This window comes from Malaclemys terrapin, chromosome 1 (assembly GCF_027887155.1).
Source record: "Malaclemys terrapin pileata isolate rMalTer1 chromosome 1, rMalTer1.hap1, whole genome shotgun sequence".
Taxonomy (NCBI): domain Eukaryota; kingdom Metazoa; phylum Chordata; order Testudines; family Emydidae; genus Malaclemys; species Malaclemys terrapin.
This window is the reverse complement of record NC_071505.1, coordinates 214,258,615-214,272,900: the sequence shown is the minus strand read 5'-3', so window position 1 is coordinate 214,272,900 and position 14,286 is coordinate 214,258,615. Positions and strand designations below refer to the sequence as shown.

At 38.8% G+C, this 14,286-nt stretch overlaps 1 protein-coding gene across 7 annotated transcripts in view; it reads right to left on the bottom strand.

Annotated features, from left to right (window-relative positions):
* Nucleotides 1-14,286, bottom strand: part of SH3KBP1 (SH3 domain containing kinase binding protein 1) — a 346,563-nt gene that overhangs the window by 139,475 nt on the left and 192,802 nt on the right. For 6 of the 7 annotated variants that reach the window (XM_054006486.1, XM_054006509.1, XM_054006527.1 and 3 more), the window contains 2 exons: nucleotides 10,873-11,002; nucleotides 4,658-4,732 (listed from right to left, as the gene is read on the bottom strand). In XM_054006486.1, coding sequence (XP_053862461.1) covers nucleotides 4,658-4,732; nucleotides 10,873-11,002 — 205 coding nt within the window. The remainder of the gene's footprint in view (nucleotides 1-4,657; nucleotides 4,733-10,872; nucleotides 11,003-14,286) is intronic. The other variant, XM_054006495.1, reaches the window with a different exon arrangement.

Below are 14,286 nucleotides of genomic sequence, written 5' to 3'. Positions count from 1 at the left end.
TGTTCAGAGGCAAACACCTGAGACAGCTAAGAGATTTTCCTAATTTGGTCTGGCATCCAGAGAGAAATGCTGTCAGCTGTGGTTAATGGGATAAAGGGGAAAACTGTGTAAATGGAGCTTGTTTCTCACCCTCATTGACTTTTAAGGAAGATAGGAAGAGAGGGGAGAAGTATATTCTTCCCCTCTAGCAGAGATTGGCAGCATGGGATTGTGGAACTCTTGGCTGGTGAATTTTCATGGGATGGGTGGTTCCATTGTGACAGCCAGATGATTATCTTGTCAAGAAGTGAAGCAGGAAGGGTCCTTCCTTCCTTCCAACTGGCAAGCAGGAGAGAGCAGGCACACAGCGCGCGCGCACACACACACACACACACACCCCACCATGATTTTTTTGTTTGTTTTTTTTTTGTGTGTGTGCACCCAGCACTCATCTTTGGCCTTGTTTTCTGTGAATATCCTGTGTTTCTCTGATGCTAGGTTCATGCTGCCTCTCAGTAGTATTAAAAAAAAGGAAAAGCAGTTTATGTGAAACTTTGATTTAAAATATTGGTTCAGAACAAAGTTATGATTATAAATACACATTTTGAAAAACAAACACATGCTTTATAACCAGAGCAAAATAGTAATTAAAAAAGCTTCTGCTGCAGTATACAGAACATACAAATTGAAAATGTAGTCTATCCTCAGCATTACTCATTCATTTATTTATTATCATCAGATATATTCCTTCAGGAGATGTAATTTTGTAATCCAAACATTGTCATTTCCTTTCAGCATGTTCATTTTCCTTAGCACAATGATTCTTGCTATGTGACAAGCAGCCCCGAATTCTTTATGCCTTAGCAAGAAATCATGCAGGGTAAAGGGGAGTGGTTTCCTGCACCACAGAGCAGCATGCATTAGACGTGCAGTGTGAGCACAACTCTGAATTCTCTTTAGCATGAATTTTGAGCCATCAATATTGAAGCTGGTGGCTTTTTTCCATTCCCTATAAACGGTCACAGAGTATTCTCACAATTTCATTTTAGAATGGTTTTACTGTGCTTCTGCCTGCTGCCTTCTTGATTTCTGAATTATATTCATCCCCCTTGTTCTGAGTGGCTGCAGGAACACATTGCTTACACTACATGAAGGGACTTGTAACAACCACAATCATACAGTATTTCTTCCTGACAGCCATAAAAAATGGTCTATTATGAAAACATTTTCTGCGGGTGGGTTCTTGAATCTTTGGAAGGATTTTTTTATGCATTTCTCCCTCTCCACCACTGTTTTTTTCCCTTTCTCCATCTGCACATTTGTTTTCGAGACAACATTTCTCAGTATGCTAATTCTTATTCAGGAAAATTGTGCCTTACGAAATTTTAGCACTGTTGTTTCCTCCAATGTTACTTTACATTGTAGCATCTGTGTATTAGTTATATTTTCTCTTTAGTAAGTAAATACTGTAAGCAAGTTAAGAGACATTGGAGAGAAATGGAAAAGGTTAAACCTCTCCTTAAATTTGCTAAAATTCATGATTTTTTTAAAAACTGTGTGCATTAACTTTGTTCATATGATGAGATATTTCAATAGTATTCATATTACAAATAGGTAATGAATCATGTATTGCTTTCTTTGAACTCTGACCAGCAATAGTTACTCAAGGACTAGAAAATATTTTTTTTTCCTTTTAAAAATGTGTAAACTGGTGGAAGAGTAGAAAGCACAGAAGAAAAATTACTCACTGGTAATTCTGTTTGTAGCAATGCTGTCTTCTTCTATCACACTAAACAGCAGCTATTACTGACAGCATTATTGCTCCACCTATCAAGGCAAAGTATCTGTCCATCAAGGCATTAAATACGTGCCAATCTGTCCACTTCCTTCAGTTACAGCACTTCCAGAGGAAAAGAAAGGAAAAGAGAGAGAGGGAGAAATTAAGATGGTAAAAATAAAACAATTCCAAGCAGTATTCTCTGAGGAGGCACAGGAGGAACGTAGGATGGGAGAAGAGAGAACGGCGATATACAAAATTACTGGTGAGTAATTTTCCTTTGTCGTATATCCCTCTTCAACCATCCTACCCAGCAGCAGCAATTTCCCCAGCATGCTAGAGTTGGGCTTACTGTATAGTGGAGCTGGCCATACCTCAGGGCCAAAAAGTGATGTCAGCAGATGAGGAGAGATCCAAAGATAATGCTGAACATAAATGCAAGGAGATGATCTTACAAATTTCAGTGGCAGTGTCTCAGTCCTTGGGGCTCAAAAAGTGCTGCTGCACCCTAACTGAATGGCATTTAACAATTTTAGGACATGGTAATTTAGCCTGGTCATAGGCTAACAGAAAACAATTTTTAATCCACTATATTCATGTCCCCCTTTTATTATGACTTCAAAAACAAAATGAGCAACTCTTGATTTTCATAAAATCTTGAATACAATGGAGAGGTAAAAAATTCTGAGCTTGCCTGAAGGCCTGGGAATAAAGTTTCCTCTGCTGTGAAAGTGGCAATCAAGACACGTTTTAGGAAGAATAGTGAGTTCCTTAACATATCCGTGTGAATTTACTTTTGAAATTAACTCATGGAGAAGTCAAAGAACTGTCCTATTTTCAAGTAAGATTTCAGGAACAGGAGAGAAATAATAATAAAACTCAAATCCTTCATTCCGTGGGCTATCGTGACTACAATTAAATAGGCTTTCTTAAATGAAAATATCTTTGTGGAGATGTCCAAAGGGTTTGAAAATGGAGGAATGAGCATCTGAAGAATCAAAAGAACACTTTGTCTAAAACCAAAAGCCATTGGGTAGGATATGAGAGGAGGCAGGTTTAGCACAACCTCAATACGGCCGCTCTGGAAGAGAGAAAGTAAAAGTCAGTATAGAGAAGGAGTCTTGTCTGCAAGATGAGCTGCTTAGAGAAATAGGCGGGAGAATGATGAAATACCCCCTTTGGGCACCGAATCACAAGAGGGCATCTCTGAAAGCACTTGGGAGACCAGATTCTTGCCTTGTCTCAACCTGCCTAAAGAGGCTTATCTGTAGGAACCTCTTTTCAGCTTTCTAGCTTCAAATCCACAAATGGATAGCCACAGAGGCCATGGATCTGCCTGTAAGTCTAGCATTGTCAAAAGCAGCATCACAGAGATAGGAAGTTGCGTGGGAAGAATCTGAAAGAATACAGAAGACCTCACAACTAAATACCAGAGAAGGGGCCACCAAGGAAGAAGGCAGAGGAACCACAGGCCAAGTGGATTGCACCAGCTGGGTTGAGAGCATTTTTGAAACATGAATGGGAAAGAGGAGCCACAAAAAGAAATGAATGCCTGCAAACGGACAGCCCATGAAGCCACTGCTGAGGAGACAGCACCCTCTTTTGGGAGCTGAGCACCAGCAGCTGCACTGATCCAGGAAGAAGGGGGAATGGTAAAAGCTCCAGTCACTAAAAAACCAACTGTGGTGGATGAGAGGCAGCAGAGCAGGAGACTACTGCTCCAGCAGACTCGGAGCGTAAGAGGGAGTGTCCACTGACAAAGGAAGTACCTGGTCCAAAGTCTCTGGGAGGCGGGAGAGCAGCAACCCACAGCTATGTGGACGGGCAGAGTAAGGGTGGGGAAGGATGAAGACCAGGGAGCATTGTCCTGTGCAGACAGCTGCATTGGAGGGAAGCACATGCCAAGCTAAACATGAGACCTCTGCGTAGGGCCCAAGTACTGACCACTTGTTTCCCTAGAGTCAGAGAGTGACAGTGGACAAGCCCAAGGGGTTGTCGTGGTGATACTTGATCTCTGACTGCTAGAGTTCTGCATGAGAGAGCAGTTTGTGAGAAGCCGGGGATTTCTGTTTTCCTTTCCTCCTCTCTTCTCTGCCCATCTGTGTCTTTGACTTTCATCTTCGTATTTTCTGCCTTATTCTGAGAGCTAGAGTTGCAGTGGGAGGAGAAAAAGAAAGGAGGAATATTAGGAAAGCATGTGGAATGAAACATGCACACCGTGCTTCCAGGATAGAGGAGCAAAAAGCCTGAACATTAAGTGAGCAGACTGGTGCTTAGAAACTGGCCTACACTAACAGATCTTTTACCTTCTTCCTTAACGGTACAGTATATAAAGCCATAATGCTGCCAGTAATTGCTATCATGGACAGGAAGATGGGTGCACAATCAAATGTAATTTATTTCATTTTTAAAGAACGTAGGGTTTTCTCTTTAAAATTCCTTTACACTTTTTTCTTTAAAGAAAAATATATTTTATATGTTCAACAATCGTTGCATGCAAGTTTCTTATAAGTGAAAGCAACAACACACTTCAGAGAGTATGGTTACATTCCAGAAACCTACACCTCTCACATGGCTGAAATCATCAGACCAAAGGCTTTGCATCCCACTCCACATCTATGGCCTAAAACCAACACAACTGACAGCTTGTTGCGTGCTCACATACATTGTATAGATATATACACATATACATGCACAGAGAGAATGAGAACACTTTCTCATTACACTACAATCATGGCATTTGTCAGCAGCAAATAAAAGTTAGCTCACAGACACATCTACAGGTAGTGCAGCCATAAGTGAGTAATGGTGATACACTTTACAAGTGTAGATGAATCGAACATATATTGAGGAGTAAGACTTCATCTTTAAAATTGCCTCTTGAATTTTAAATACACTCACTGTTATAGCGTCTGTAGCTGTCAATCTTTGCTTGTGCCACTCTGTACAGAACTGTCCCATGAAAGGCAGACTTTCCTGACAGCAAATGAAAGAAAAGAAGGAAAGAGGAAACAGAAGAGGGGAAGGAGAGATCGAATGATGGTAAAAAGAAGGCAGAGGAAGAGTTTTTAATCTGTACTTTCAATTACTAACATTTTAAGAGTTCTATTAGCAAAATGAGACCATTAGCTGCACTGACTGTACATGAAGTTAAAAATATTCTCACTGCATGTATGTCAGATAGGGAAATCTCTCTTGATTTTGCTAAAGCCACCTTGGTTGAGTTATATAATGTATTGTTTCCCATAATCTCTAATGGCCAAATGAGAGAAAATTTGGCCCATAAAGTTTTATTTTACATGTGTGAATGAACAGAAAAAAATGTGCGTCTCCTTTTTTGTCTCTATCTGAGATTTAAAGACAGCCTGAAAAGACTTTTCAAACATTTTTTTCTTGTTTGTTTTTTGCCCTAAGCCCTGTCTATAGTAGGGAAATCCTATCAATATCACTGCATTGACGTACTTACTTATGCCAGTCCATGCCCCTGATTTAGACATACTTCACTGGCAGGTCACTGAAATACCATTAGAAATATCAAAAACAACATGTTTTGCTGAGGAATTTATTGAAGGTTTCAGATATTGATTATGAACTTGAACAGTTCTTAACTGAAGGGATGACATGTTGACTCTTGAAGACATTTTTTTAACCCAGTGGTTTATTGAGCTAAATAGATATTAACAAAAAAACAAACAAAACCTAAAGAGCTTTAAACAGTCTGAGCAAAGACTGCTTCCCATTTCAGTTGATTAAGGCTATGCCTTTACTGCCAAAAAAAAAAAAAAAAAAAAAAAAAAAAAGAGTAGGGTTTTGTTTGTTTGTTTGTTTACAGTGAGACAGCTAACATGTTAGCGAATACAGATTTCATTGCATATCATTCCGTCATAGTCCTACCAGTTCTCCAGTAGTCCAAAACATCTTCTAGGGAAAAAAACAGTTAGAACTGCATATATACTGTAATAAAAAGGCAGAAAAAAGTATACCAATGAAAACATCCATCGCCATCTGTCTACATAAGCAAACAACAACAAAAAAGGCACAAGGCCCTTCCTCCCCTCCCCCTTTTGCAGATCATCTTTAAGTGAAATCTTTTATAACATTCACTCCACTGTTAAGAAAGCAGAGAAGGAAATGTTTGGCTACATGACAGTGAAGAGACAGCTGAAATTTAAAGAAGTTAAGATGTATTACATTGCCTAACTAAATCATTAGCTGCAGAGTCTAACATCAATCTTAGTACTGGCACTCATGATTTCTTAGCGACCATGGCTAATATGTTTTTAAATATCCAATATATTAAATTAGACCTAGTCATATCTTAACTTACACACACACAAAAGAGATAGCAAGATATATCCAGTAGTCTTTAAATGCTCTGATATTGCCACAGGCATATTAAAATGACTGTGAAATCACCCCCTTCAGATATGACTTTCATTCATTAGGTTATAATATTCAGTTTCATTACACATTTTTGGGCAACAAAAATGATTAGGGGTCTGGAGCACATGACTTATGAGGAGAGGCTGAGAGAACTGGGATTGTTTAGTCTCCAGAAGAGAAGAATGAGGGGGGATTTGATAGCAGCCTTCAACTACCTGAAGGGGGGTTCCAAAGAGGATGGAGCTCGGCTGTTCTCAGTGGTGGCAGATGACAGAACAAGGAGCAATGGTCTCAAGTTGCAGTGGGGGAGGTCCAGGTTGGATAACAGGAAAAACTATTTCACTAGGAGGGTGGTGAAACACTGGAATGCGTTACCTAGGGAGGTGGTGGAGTCTCCTTCCTTGGAGGTTTTTAAGGCCCGGCTTGACAAAGCCCTGGCTGGGATGATTTAGCTGGGAATTGGTCCTGCTTTGAGCAGGGGGTTGGACTAGATGACCTCTTGAGGTCCCTTCCAACCCTGATATTCTATGATTCTATGACAATTTTCCTGATTTTTTGTTAAGCTGTAATGAGAAGCTGTGGTATTTCAGAATATCCTAAAACCAAATAAACAAATGTTAAGACATCTGAGAAATCTAGCATACAGAACTTGTGGATGTTATCTACTACCAACAGACAACAACACTTGGAAATCAATAGGACTACTGGAAAAATAAAGAGTTACTCAATATGAGCATGGGTATGAAAATCAAGCCTTAATGAAGTGCTGCTGCCAGTGGAGCAAAAAAAAACAAAACAAAAAAAAAAACAACTGCTGGCGGAGCAAAATATCGGGACACATTGCGTCCCGACCAGAGATCGGTTGGGACGCAGGACAAACACTGAAAAATCGGGACGTCTGGTCACCCTATCTGTAATGCATCTTTGAGGAGGGGGGATATTACAGTCATTTTATAGATGGGCCAAACATTTTTTAAATGATCTCTGATCTTGCGAGGCCCTTACTTTCCAAAATGTCAAGGCACCCAGAACTCATTGGGAATTACAGTTTCTCAGCCCCTCTGAAAAACTGGGCCCAACTGAGTTCCAAATAGAGTATCCAAGAAAAGGATTCTGGATTCCTCAATCCAAGTCATTTCTCTAAACTACTACAAAACATTTGCTTGTCCTAAAAAAGGGACACCGGATAAATAAAAAGAGATGGCCCCAAATTCCCATAATTTATATTTTATTTTCTTACATAGAGGAGAGGGGGTGGTATTCCATCAGAACCTCTCTTGTGCACCAAGGACATACCTTATTCCCTCTGCACTTTCTCCACTCTGAGAGCCTTGAGCACAGCCCCTGTCTGTCTGACCTATGGCACTGGACAATGCTCTCTCCAGACAGTAAATAAGACTTATTAAAAACCAAATCATGATATTTTGCATTTCTACAGTCCATTTCACCTGAGGATCTCAAACTGCTTTACAAACCTTGATTAAGCAAACTGCATAGAAGACCTATAAAAGTGGATAAGTATTATTATACCCATTTTTCAGGTGGGGAAGCAGAGTTAAGTCACTGCCCCAGATTACATTATAACTCCCCAATTCTGCAATTGGATCTTCATGGACAGATCTGAATCTGTGCAGATCCCCATTGACCTCCAAGGCCACACAGACTAGGATTGGGATACAAGTCTGTCATCCAGAGTAAACATCTAAAATCTGACTCTGAGTGTCCTGTGTTATAATCACTAGATATAGTCCATCTCAATCAGTGCTACTCCTGGGCCATGTCTGCACTGCACCACAGCGTGGACGACAGTGGTCTGAATGGCAGAGCACACCATAGTGTTGCGATATAACTGTGCTGTGTGGATGCTGCTGGAACAAACTATAAAGTACCTAGTTAGCATTAACACAGTCCTCTTTCAAATAGAACTGCATTCATGTGAACTAGATACATTTTAGTTCGTGCCAGTAGTGTCCACACAGGGCAGCTAGATGGCAACATTTTGGTGTACTTTGCAATTCACACCTGTAGTCCACTCTATGCTGCAGTGTAGTCAAGCTGCTACAAAACCTAGAGATGTTGTAGTCCTACATGATCCTACCATCCCTCAAGAAACTGCAGCACAAGCATCCCTTGTCTTCCTCCAAGCAAGGAGTTGAATTGGAGGCCTGAAATTAGATCCCTAAGTTAAGTCACATACTGTCTCCTGATGTATTTATATTTGCTTGATCTGCAACTCTTCCTTCCGAAAAAATAGTAAATATGGATATTTTAAGTGGCATTTTCCCACTGATGTGTGTGCCTAATGCCTATCTAATGTATAGATTTTTAATATACATATTGAGGTACCTGATAAAGCCTTATAAATGGCCATACATTGATGAGGTAACAGCTGTAACTATTACAAGAACTCAGTCACTCCTTAGCTCCCTTGGAGGAATGTGTATGCATGACTTCCATGTTGTTCCAATCCTGGACTCATTAAAATGGAGAACAAATCTCCCAGTGACTTCAATGGTACATGATCAGGCCCCTAAAGGGATAATGTTAACTTGGAAATCGTCAATTTCTAAAAAATAATTACAGGGACTACAGCTGCGCCCAGTATTCCCTTTGCCTCTATTTGTGGCTTCATAATATTTTTCCATTTTAAAACTATTTTGCTGCTGTCTGAAACACCCACATAAACAACAGTGAAACTGGCTAGCTACTAAGCATATTCAAATATTCAATTTACACAAAATGAAAAAAACAACATTCTCTCACCCTCTTTCAGATAAAGTAATCTTAGGTATTACTTAGGAGAGAGGTACAAGTGATTTCAGACAGATGTAATTTTTATGTTGATGATGTCCCTTTAACATGAATTTTATAATTGGTAGGGTTTTATCAAGTGAAGAGGCCCACGGGAACAATCTGATTACTTAACTAAATTGGCTACCTCTGTCATTATGGACAGAACTGAAAGGATATAAATAATTTGCACTTACTTTCCTTTGTCAAATCTGTTTAAAGCCATTTCTGGGACACTTATCATAACAAGTGAGCACTTAAGACTTAAAATGAAACATTATCAAAGAAAAGGAATGTTTTCCCTCTCGTATAGGAAAAGGGGGGCCCATCCTGTAAATCTACCTACCTATAAACATTTTTATAAAGTACCCATCAGTGTAGAATCTAGGAGATAAAATACACATTCCAAATAAAAGCGTCTATAAATTAACTTGTGAAATATTATCGACAAATTGGGATTAATTCTATCAAACTTCATTGCATTTATACTGAAAACATTATAATTGCAAGTAGTAATTTTAAAGTGTAGCCTGCCTACATATTGGAACATGCAATTTCAATATTACTCCTGGATATTAATTTCCCCCCTGCACCTCTCTTTAAATTGCTGAATATTTTTAAAGCAGTTTAATTTGAGACTGAAGCAGCATTCTCTACGAAGATCATACCAACCCCAAGCATACAGAGTAGGTCACTAATACCTGTCCTTATAAGAAATTAGAAAAACCCTCTTCCAAACACTACACTCGTTTTTTTTATTTTTTTTTTAAAACAACTTTATTTCTGTGGCATAGAATAAAGACAACAAATCTTTTCTAAGTAAAAAAACAAACAAATGTTGCGTTAAGATATTTTCAATTTAAAAAATTCAGAACTACTGGATTTTCACCTCTCATCCATAAGTGTATTATAAAGATTTTGTTCATGTTTGGCAAATTTAAAAGTTTGGCATAGTCCCACAAAAGCATCACACTTCATCCAGTTGTGCCTAACTCCTGTACAGGTCTCAAAAGAACACCGCATGACCAAGTATTAAAAATGCTGCAAACAACATATGGCCTGGCAGGGAGCAACTTATCAGGTAAATGTGCACTTATGCTAAAATATGCAAATAATGTTAGAATATTTTTAAAATACAGGCTCTAGTGACCACAGAATTTGGAGATAGCACCAAGAACCTTTACTTGAAGAAACTGAAACACAGCAAGAGGAGTATCCATTTCATACAGGAGCAGATTTATGACTCAGGTTATTCTCCTTATATCAAGGAAAAAGTTACAAATTGGGAGAATCCACTACCAAGCTGACACTACTGCAAACTTAGTTACCAAACATGCTTTTCACCTGCAGCAGTACTGAAAATCCAGGTGAGCGGATGGCGCAGTGGGAGAACCAAATCTGAGTCCCAGTTCTGGCCTTTTGCTCCTTTGGCTAGCAGGGATTGGGAATGATGGATGTGGAAGTAGCATGCTCAGCACCTGGAGGGAGAAAGTGCCGCATGTCCCACACCAATAATTATGAATCCTTAAATACCCAGGAGGACTCATTGAATAAGGCCTGGCACTCCTAGCCCCCTGCTAAAATAAATAAGTAAAACCATTGTATAGGCGTTTTGGTAATTTTGTTCAGCTACTGCATGTAAGGACAAAATGGTAGTGTATTTTCATTATGAAATAGAAGCCCTAAAGTTATAAAATGGCATCATTTCCTGGGCCCTTCACAGTTGTAGCTGGATTGGTCTTTAATGCAAAGTGCTATAATTAAGGGGAAGGTGCTAACACCCTTATAGCATCAACAGCCAACCAACCTTTTCCTGGCACCAGCTTTAGAACAAGGCATTCTGAAACTCTTCCAAGCAAGAGATAAGACGATCCCAGCATACCAGCAAGTCAATAAACAAGAGGAGGAAAAACAGATTGACTTGATAACACTTTGTTCCTTACTTGGCTTTATTAGTTGTTCCTCCCGTGCAATTTCCACATCATCAGAATCAACAGAAAGTTCCTTTATGAAGTTGGAAGGAAACATGCCAGTCTTTCCATGCAGAATTCCTTCCCACCAGCCCTCCTCCACCTGCACCAAGACAGAAACAGAACAAAAAGGGGTATTAATATATACAGCACTTCTTTTATTAAAATGTTTTAAAATACAAATTGTATGAAGAACAAATGTGAAAACACCACTGATTTTGAGCTGTTTGTACACATTTTTACAAGTATGGGATGCACTTTGCATGTGGTATCCATCTTTTTATATGCACGAGATGGATGTATATTATCTGTGCGTGTCTGCAGTTTTTTTATTTGTTCAATCGTGGGAGTGGACAAGCCATTAAATAAAATGACTGAGCAATACTTCACAATTACAGCACGCCAAGTACACTTCACATTTGTAAGAATTCGTTCAACCACCAAGGAAATGCAGCCGTTAAAATACGACAGCTCATTAACTGTGTGCAGTAACACCACACCCCCGGTCATAATAGGATGTGAAAAAGAACACTAACTGAGAAATTCCGTATCTTTACAAGCAACTTCTTTAGGTTTCCACTGCATGACATGACACCACGTATTATGTAAAATTTAAGGAAACTGCAAAAATGGAGAGAATATGAAGAACAGTACTAATGTGTGTTAGATTCCAAAAGAGTCAACAGGACCTACAGAAATAAATAATAACGGGAGCAAAAGAAGCAAGCAACTTCCTAATGTAATTCTCGTAGAAAATAAATACATCACCTAAAAATGATTCATTCCCTCATGTGTAACCTATCCAATATGAAATGGGAGCATCATACTAGGAAATGACAGTCCCTACATGCCAAATGCCTTTAGGTTATAACATGACAGCAGGGAATGATTTATTCTCTGCATCAGATAAGCATATCTTTGACAGATTAATATCTTCCATTCATCAGACACTGCCCATCCACAAAAAAGTGACAGGAAAGGACAGCTTCAGTCTGTGAAATATCAGTCTCTAATGTGGTTTGACCCATCTCCTTTCTGACAAAAAAAAAAAAAAAAAAAAGTTATGAAAACCAGATTCCAACTTCTTTGCAAGTTGTAGCTGTTTATATTTACTAATTTTTTTAGAAACAAAAAATTAAAACAGTTTCAGTTATTTGCTAAGAACTCAGCTACATATCAAATATTTGTAAAAGTCTCAAGTTCTTACATTTATTATTTATTTATTTATCATTTATTAAGAACGTATCCAGGATGCCAGCAACAACTTATGGCAAATTTCTCAACCTATAGATGAAGTAGCTGAATCTTAAAACCCAGACATATATTGTGATTTATTTTTGTGTGTGTACTTCCTTTTGATATATTATTATAAAGTACATTTACCAAGTTATTTTTACTTTAGGGGTTTTTTTCCCCCTCCTGCTTCTCATACAAATTCTTGTCCTTTTAGGCTGATTTTTTGCCTTTAATTTTGAATGAAGTGGCAAATCAATATGGCTATTTTCATTTAACAACTTCAGTACCTTACCATGCCAAAACACTTTGTTCATGCATCAGTAACATTAATGAGATCAAGCACATCTCTAGGAATAATGGCTGTTAGCTAACTGCTGCCTTAGAGAGAAGAAGAAACAAGACATTCTGGGTGAAACAGTGGCCCCACTGAAAGTCAATGGCAAAATTCCTATTGCCTTCAGTGGGGCTAGGATTTCAGCCAGTGTTTTCATATGTCCTAGAAAAATAATACTTGTTTGTTTTTGTCTTCTCTGGTCAAACTAAAAAGGCTGGGAAAAACAGAGAGAAAAATAAACAATAGTATTTTCAAAAGCCAGACCTTTCATATAATAATTTTCAAAGAGGAAAATTATAGGGTTAAAGTCCTTAGGTGCACTTTTTAATACTATTCATATATAATATATTTCTACTTATAATACTGTATTATTCATAGAAGACATTATTGATCAAAACTGAACCTTGATTCGTTACCCATACTACCCTAACAGTTACTCAAATCTTACTTACTGATGACCAAAAGATGAAGCACAATGGAATTATGCAGACCTTTAGGTCCCAATCTCACAAGCAAATAGGATTGAGCCCTTAATGCCTTTTTTCTGTGTGCTATAAAACCAAAACCAGATCAAACAATATTATCGACTTACATCCCTCCGAAGTAATTTTTTTCTGTATTTTTCCTGTTGCATAACACTGTTTTCTAATAAATTAATATCAGTACCATGTACACACACACACATACCCTCATCATTATTCACACTTAAATCATCTGCAGTGCTTACTGACTACTTCTGCATGATATTTCCAGTGTCTGCCCAGTGAGCAAGAGACTAGAGCCAAAAGTGGAATCTTCCCAAAACACTATGCGAAGTAAAAAGCAACAGGGGGTCCTGTGGCACCTTTGAGACTAACAGAAGTACTGGGAGCATAAGCTTTCGTGGGTAAGAACCTCACTTCTTCAGATGCAAGAAGAAGTGAGGTTCTTACCCACGAAAGCTTATGCTCCCAGTACTTCTGTTAGTCTCAAAGGTGCCACAGGACCCTCTGTTGCTTTTTACAGATTCAGACTAACACGGCTACCCCTCTGATACTTGACACTATGCAAAGTGATGTTCCCAAAGGCTACTGGGGAGCTCCATGTTTTAATAAATATTTTTTTCAACAACTGCCTTATACAATATAAGTGTGCGTATGTGTGTGCATGCACATTTTTATCAATTTTAAACACACTAGTTAGAGATTATTTTGTACAGCAAACTACATATAAAACTGTCTCCGGGATTTAGCAGCCCAAAATGGGGACAACCCTGTGCCATATGGTTTGAAATGATGAGATAATTCTTAGTCAATAAAAGCTTACAAATGGAAATGCATTATTCATGTGAGTAGCCTATCAGAAGGTACAAGTATTCAGTAAAATCTGTTACTGTAGCGAAGTGCTTTCAGGATGTATGCACCTGGGTCCTAATTCTTGCCTAGCATTCATGCACTGTAAAAATCATCCTCTTCTTTTTTTACCTCACCCACAGAACAGAAATCAGGGTTCCTGTAGTAGGGGAAAGGTTCTTGAATTAATCCATCTCCTATTGACAATACTGTATATACTGTTTTTGGTTCTGCCTGTCTCCCCTCCCCCATTGGTTAAATCTTCTGGCAACCTTAGAATCATAGAATATCAGGGTTGGAAGGGACCTCAGGAGGTCATCTAGTCCAACCCCCTGCTCAAAGCAGGACCAATTCCCAACTAAATCATCCCAGCCAGGGCTTTGTCAAGCCTGACCTTAAAAACCTCTAAGGAAGGAGATTCCACCACCTCCCTAGGTAACCCATTCCAGTGCTTCACCACCCTCCTAGTGAAAAAGTTTTCCCTAA